General features: G+C 41.5%; 1 protein-coding gene across 1 annotated transcript; it reads right to left on the bottom strand.

The window, feature by feature from the left end:
• On the bottom strand, positions 5549-7408 carry LOC109234510 (CBL-interacting serine/threonine-protein kinase 6-like). The gene has a single exon (XM_019400532.1). The coding sequence runs from the start codon at positions 7054-7056 to the stop codon at positions 5755-5757; it is 1302 nt and encodes a 433-aa protein (XP_019256077.1). The 5' UTR covers positions 7057-7408; the 3' UTR covers positions 5549-5754.

Below are 7887 nucleotides of genomic sequence, written 5' to 3'. Positions count from 1 at the left end.
CCCGCACCTATTTGTTTTAGTTAATTTGTTGCTGTAGTAGTTCTGGATATTTATTACCTTCTAGTTTATACCTTTGCTTGTTTGTAGTTTTGCCTAGACCACCGTAGGTATAGAGGTTGTGGTTTGTAATGGCAGAGTAGGGTCATGTCCTCGGGGTGGGCGGGCAGTGGGGCGGGGGGTAGGACACGGGTCAGGGGGTAGGACGGGGCCCAGAGGGGGTAATGGCAACAAAGGAGCCTGTAGGTTGAGGATTGGATCGTGGAATATAGGGACGTTGACGGGTAAGTCTATAGAGCTAGCGAAGATTCTCAAGAAGAGGAAGGTCAATATAGCTTGTGTTCAGGAGACCAGGTGGGTAGGATCGAAGGTGAGGAATGCGGACGGGTTTAAATTGTGGTACTCCGGACGCGTGAAGGGCAAGAACGGAGTGGGTATTTTGGTGGATAGGGAGTTCAGGGAGTCAGTGGCTGAGGTTAGGCGGGTGAATGACAGATTCATGGCGATTAAGTTAGTAGTTGAAGGGAGCACTCTGAATGTCGTTAGCACGTACGCGCCGCAAGCGGGCTTGGACGAGGAGGTTAAGAGGCGCTTCTGGGAGGGGTTGGATGAGGTGGTGCGGGGTATTCCGTCAACGGAGAAGTTATTTATAGGAGGGGATTTCAATGGTCATATTGGGTCGTCGGCTGGGGTTATGGCGAGGTGCACGGTGGCTTCGGCTTTGGGGATAGGAACGGAGGTGGTACTTCTCTATTGGATTTCACTAGGGCTTTTGAGTTGGTGCTCGCGAACTCTAGTTTTCCGAAGAGGGGGGAGCATTTGGTTACTTTCCGGAGTATGGTGGCTACGACCCAGATTGATTATATCCTCCTCATGTGGTGTGATAGGGGGTTGTGCGAGGATTGTAAGGTGATCCCGAGTGAGACCCTCGCGACTCAACATAGGCTCCTGGTGATGGACGTCGGTATCGTGATAAAGAGGAAGAAGAGGTTTGTACGGGGTCAACCAAGGATCAGGTGGGGTGCTTTGGCTGAGGATACTGCGCATGAGTTGGAGGGGAGGCTGATGGCTATATGTGCCTGGAAGAGTGGTGGGGATGCTAGCGCTATGTGGACGGCAATGACAAATTGTATTAGGGAGGCGGCAAGAGAGGTGTTATGGGTCTCGAAGGGCTACTATGGTGGGCACCGAGGCGACTGGTGGTAGAATGGTGTGGTCCAAGGTAAAGTGGAAGCAAAGAAAATGGCGTACCTTGCATTAGTGGAGAGTACCGATGAGGAGCAGAGGAGAGCTAATAGAGTGAGGTATAAGGAAGCTAGGAAGGAGGCAAAACTAGCGGTCATAGAGGCTAAGACTGCTGTGTTTGATCGGTTGTATGAGGAACTGTTGGGCAAATGTGGGGACAGGAAGCTATTTCGGCTGGCCAAAGCGAGAGAAAGGAAGGCTCGTGACCTGGATCAAGTGAGGTGCATCAAAGACGAGGAAGGTAGAGTATTGATGGAAGACTTCCAGATTAAGCATAGATGGCAGACGTACTTTCATAAACTTCTGAATGAAGAGGGGAGCGGTAGCATCATGCTAGGGGAGTTGGGTCACTCCGAGAGTCACCGAGACTTTGGGTACTGTAGGCTTATCAAGGTTGAGGAGGTAGTGGGAGCTGTGGGTAGGATAAGTCGGGGTAAAGCGACAGGACCAGACGAGATTCCAGTAGAATTTTGGAGGAATGTGGGTAGCTCGGGCTTTGAATGACTAACTGGGCTGTTTAATATTATTTTCAAGACGAAGAGGATGCCAGATGAGTGGAGATGTAGTTCGATGATTCCGCTGTTTAAGAACAAAGGTGATATCCAGAATTGTAACAATTATGGGGGCATCAAGTTGTTAAGTCATACCATGAAAGTTTGGGAGAGGGTGGTGGAAGGGAGGGTGAGGAAGGTGGTATCTATTTCTGAAAATCAGTTCGGGTTCATGCCGGGACGTTCTACTACGGAAGCTATCCACCTTATAAGGAGGTTGGTGGAACAACACAGGGATAGGAAGAGGGATTTGCACATGGTGTCTATCGACCTAGAAAAGGCGTATGACAAGGTCCCTAGGGACGTTCTTTGGAGATGCCTGGAAGTGAAAGGGGTGCCGGTAGCATACATTGAAGCGATAAAGGATATGTATGATGGAGCTAAGACTCGGGTCAGGACTGCGGGAGGTGACTCCGAGCTTTTTCCGGTGATTATGGGGTTATACCAAGGATCTGCGCTTAGCCCATTCTTATTTGCTCTAACGATGGATGCCTTGACACACCAATATTCAAGGGGAGGTGCCATGGTGTATGTTGTTCGCTGATGATATAGTTCTGATCGATGAGTCGCGTAGCGGTGCTAATGAGAGACTGAAAGTGTGGAGGCAGGCTCTGGAGTCCAAAGGTTTCAAGTTGAGTAGGACCAAGACGGAATATCTGGAGTGTAAGTTCAGCGGCGTGTCGGGGGAAGCGGACGGGGTGGTGAGGCTCGACTCACAAGTCATCCCCAAGAGAGAAAGTTTCAAGTACCTAGGGTCTATTATCCAGGGAGGTGGGGAGATTGACGGGGATGTCACGCACCGCATTGGGGTGGGGTGGATCAAAATGGCGGTTAGCATCTGGAGTCCTGTGTGACAAGAGGGTACCACCGAAACTCAAAGGCAAGTTCTACAGAGCGGTGGTTAGGCCGGCTATGTTATATGGGGCTGAGTATTAGCCAGTTAAGAATTCAAATATCCTGAAGATGAAAGTAGCCAAGATGAGGATGTTGAGATGGATGTGCAGGCATAGTAAACTGGATAAGATAAGGAATGCAGATATTCGGGAGAAGGTGGGCGTTGCTCCTGTGGACGACAAGATGCGGGAAGCGAGGCTTAGGTGGTTTGGACACGTGCGGAGGAGAACCATAGATTCCCCGGTTAGGAGGTGCGAGCGGTTGGCTTTGGCAGGTACGAGAAGAGGTAGAGGGCGGCCTAAGAAGAATTGGGGCGAGGTGATCAGGCAAAACATGGCGCGACTTCAGATTTCCAAGGACATGGCTCTTGATAGGAATGTGTGGAGGTCGAGCATTAGGGTTTTAGGCTAGGGGGTAGTTCATAGTTTTCCCCTCTTTGTACCGGGTAGTCTGATAGAGTTTTGCCTATTTCTGGTAGCGGTCTATGTTGCGTTCACACTATTTTGTTGTTTTGCATATGATTGTATTATTGCACTCCATTTCACTTATTTGGTGTATTTTAAGATATTATTATTACTTCTCTTACTTCTTTTGTTGTTACAGATCTCTTCTTTAGTTCCTTTTCTGTTATTATTATCTCTTCTATTGAGGCGAGGGTCTCCCGGAAACAGCCTCTCTACCTTTCCGGGTAGGGGTAAGGTCTGCATACATCCTACCCTCCCCAGACCTCCACTAGTGGGATTTTACTGGGTATGTTGTTGTTGTTGTTGTTGTTGTTGTTATTGTTTGACTGTCATCTAAATTAAAACGGAAGGAGTATTGGATTTAGCCACCCATCAACTTATCCTTCAAAATTTCAATTTCTTTAAACAACAAAGTTGTAATTTAACTTTTAATCTTTTTATATTAGTGGAAGATGGTAGATACGTGATGAAATCATCAAGGTGTGCATTGACTTGAACAACCATTATTAAAAAGAAAGGAAACTTTTAATCTTCATATATATCTAAAACTAGATCTCATTTTTTCATTGACCAAAATGATAAACCACTCATTGAGACGTTTAAAAAAACACAAAGCTGCCTATGATTTATCCTTCAAAATTTCAATATCTTTAGCTATCGTCTAATTCAAGGGATGTAGCCTAGTGGTAATAAAGGTCTCAACTTTAAATTCTAGCAGAAGCAAAAATAGATATAATTATTCGGTATTTATACTGGTGCGAGATAAGAGACATCCCGTAAAATTAATCAAAATACGCATAAGCTGGTCCGAATACCATTCAAATCACCCAAGTATAAGAGAAAAGCTAGCAAGTTCATAGCACCTTTCAAGCGTCACAAGGAGACAATAATTTGCTATAGAAAGTGATATCATTGGACTAACAATTGAATCAAAAAATAAAAATAAAAAAAAAGCTATTTTTCACATAAACAAATAGCTTAGCAAATTGCAGCAGATTTAGAAAAATTGATTTAACAGTCAAATTCTGAATCAAAGAACACACAAAAGAAACATCACAACAAGCACAAACCATCAAAGCACACACAGTTTGAATAGAGAAACAACCAAAAGGAGATGTAAAAGACAAAAGACACTCAGTTCAACAAACTTTCTTAGATACATCAGCCTCTAATTTCAAGAATATCCTACCTCCTTCTTGACACATAATCTAAGGCACCGTTCCGGATAGTGTTTAGTCATACGTCTGTCTCTTTTGGTCTTCACTTGTTTGCTTTCATTCCACTCCTTTCCAATTCATTTTTCCTGTTCAACAATTTCAACAATGCGCCCCTTCTCTAGGGCGACAAATGGATCTAGAGAAACGAACTGTCTCATGATTTCAATCCGGTAGGACCCTTAAAATTACTTGTAATTACCTTTTACCGACCTGATTGGGTAAAAAGAAATTTACCTTCACTGCGTAAAGCTTAAACTCTTATACTAAACTCGTGGTAGGGCTGATCAGAGTGGTAATCGCTCAAATCACCAAAATATAATAATAATTGAACCAAAAATAAAAAACTAACAAGTTCACTGTACCTTTCACTATCATCACGAGGGAACAATATGCCGTCGAATATTCTGGACCATTGCCTACCATAGAAGTGTTATGGTTGGACTAACAATTGACATCAAATTTATAACTTAAAAGGACAGCTTGGTGCACGAAATTTCTCGTGTTTATGCATAATCCATGTAAGGCCCATATCTCTAGGGGTGTGATGTAGGCAACCTACCCTAATGCTCGAATTTATGACCTATAGGCATAAAATTTATAAGTTAAAGAGCAGTTCGGTGCACGAAACATCTTGCTCATGCAGATTCTAGGGAAGGGTCGCATTCCTAGGGGTATGATGTAGGCAACCTACACTGATGCAAGCAGTGGCGGACGCACGTGGTGGCAAGTGGGTTCAACTGAGCCTGCTTCATAAAAAATATTAGTATTGTGCATATGTGTAAATTACGATTAAAGCTGCATGAATTTTGAATACATATTTTATTTGAATCCACTTGACAACTACTATTTTACGACTAAAGTTCTGTACTTCTAAGATTGAACCCACTTGCACAAAATCCTGGGTCCGTCACTGGATGCAAGCATCAGTAGGCTTGCACAAAATACTGGGTCCGCCACTGGATGCAAGCATCAGTAGCTGATAGGCTCGAATTCATGATTTATAGATCACACGGAGACAACTTTACCGTTCATAAAATTTATATTTATAAGTTAAAAAGAAGGGGAAAAAACAGTTGTCACTAAAACAAAGAGTTCTGCAAGTTGCAGCAGTTTTAGAAAATTGATTGAATATTCAAATAACACACAAAACAAACACAAACCATTAAAGCACCACACAAAATTGGAAAACAAAAACAACCAATAGTAAATGCAAGATACAAAACACAAAACACATTCAGTTGATGAAACTTTCTTGAAATTCAGCCTCTAATAATTCTAACAACATGAAAATAACAGTTGAAACAAACAATTAATCAAAATTCCCAATATAGGGAAATTTGAATCTGAATATTCTACACCCTTTTTTATTTTATTTATTTATTATCCTCAAGCAAGTGTAGAATTTCCAGTAGCTGCTGATGTCCAAACAATATCCTTAAGTGCAGGTCTAAGTTCTTTGCTGCAGAATTGATTGTACTCCAATGTATCACCACTTGCTTTTTTCACTTCCACAACAAGAAATGAAGATGTCACAGCAAAAATATCAGCAGAAATTCCTAATTTCCCTTTTCTTCCACTTTCTTGCCCTTGTAACCTAACACAAGAATCACTTTTCTTTATACTAAACTTTGTAGTTTTAGCCACTTCTTCTAACTTTGATATAACACTACTTGCTGACTTTGTTGTAGCAAATCTCATTTGCTCTTTCTCCATCTTCTTCTTCTCTTCAAATAATGGCGATAAATCGAAACCTTCTGATAAAGAAATGATATGAAACGCATTTAATGTCTCGAGATCTTTAGCTTTTTCGACCCAATTAATATCATCTCCTATAGAAAATTCTTCCTCCTCTTTGGATTTTAAAATCTTTGGCATTGATTTTTTAAACCAAGTTGATTCCATAATCTTAGAAGTAGTGATTCTTGAATTTGGATTTGGATCCAACATCTTGGTTATTAATCTTCTAGCCTCTGATGAAAACCAAGGTGGACATTTGAAATCACCCCTATAAATTTTTTTATACATAGCCATAATATTTTCATCTTGAAATGGTAAAAAACCAGCTAAAAGTACATAAAGAATTACCCCACATGACCAAATATCAGCTTTTGCACCATCATAGCCTTTTTTACCAATCACTTCAGGAGCAACATATGCAGGGGTTCCACATGTTGTATGTAACAGCCCATCTTGTCTTAAATGGTCAGTAAATGCACTTAGCCCAAAATCTGTTACTTTAAGATTTCCTTCTTCATCTAACAACAAATTTTCAGGCTTTAGATCTCTGTGATAAACGCCACGGCTATGACAGAAATCAATAGCCGAGATTAATTGCTGGAAATAGCCTCTAGCCACATCTTCCCTCAACTTGCCTTTGGATATTTTTGCAAATAATTCACCCCCTCTAACGAACTCCATGGCGAAGTAAATCTTTGTTTTACTCGCCATGACTTCGTTAAGCTCAACGATATTTGGGTGTTTTACCATTTTCATAACCGAGATTTCTCGTTTGATTTGATCCATCATACCAACTTTAATCACTTTTTCTTTGCCCACAACTTTCATAGCCACACTTTTGCCATTTTGCACGTTACGTGCATGGTAAACTTTGGCAAAAGTTCCATGGCCTAAAAGGCGGCCGAGCTCGTATTTTCCGTACAAAGCCATGCATTTTTCCTCAGGTGCCATTTTTTGGAACAGAAAAAGATTTTGGTTAAATTTGAAAAAAAGAGGCTAAAGATTGAAAAGGGTGTCTGTTTCTGTAAAGAAAAAAGGAAATGGTTGACAGAAAGGGGGAAAACGGGTGATTGGTTCACCCGTCTTCTACGTGTTTCCGGTGGCAATTCCTGCCGCCGGCGACTGGTTTTTGGATTTTTCCGGCAGTCAAAAGGGGATCAGAAAACCGATAACCTCTCATCTCTCTGCATTCCCGAAAGAGAATTAGGGTATTTTTTAGCTAGGGTTTACAGAAAAAAACCAGAGAATCAATGTGTATTTTTTCTTTGGTTGTTTCTCTAATCTTTCTGAATGGAGTCCCTAAGCATAAATTTATAGTCAGTTCAAGGGTAAAATCGTCATTCACACGGAAAATAGTTGTTACGATCCGATGGCTACGGTTTTGGTTGACTTGAACACGTGGCGAGATCTGAGGATGTAAAAGGGAATCTGCAAGATATTTTAGGCAATTATAGACTGACACGTGTACGAACAGCTAGGACTCAGGTAGGTTGGCTTGATCAGTGACGTGAACAAGTTGGTCGCTTCGAGGTTTGGTATTTTTATGACTATTTTGCCCCTGCGTGGTGAATTGCCGCATTTGGCATATTATTCAATAATTTCAGGTTTTTTTTAGTTAAATAGCTAAATATAGAGTAACTAAAATGGTTATGATTTGACTTTATAGGCTGAATTATTGAGGTTTTGTTCAAGGGTACTGTTGTAAAATAGTATATATTTTTACCCTATTAAATTAGTGGGTCTTATTCCATCTTTAGAAGATTTGTTAAGAAAATAAAAAAG

The sequence above is a fragment of the Nicotiana attenuata genome, chromosome 11, assembly GCF_001879085.1.
Source record: "Nicotiana attenuata strain UT chromosome 11, NIATTr2, whole genome shotgun sequence".
In the NCBI taxonomy this organism is placed as follows: Eukaryota; Viridiplantae; Streptophyta; class Magnoliopsida; order Solanales; family Solanaceae; genus Nicotiana; species Nicotiana attenuata.
The sequence above is the reverse complement of the archived record's forward strand: the minus strand, read 5'-3'. Positions and strand labels throughout refer to the sequence as shown.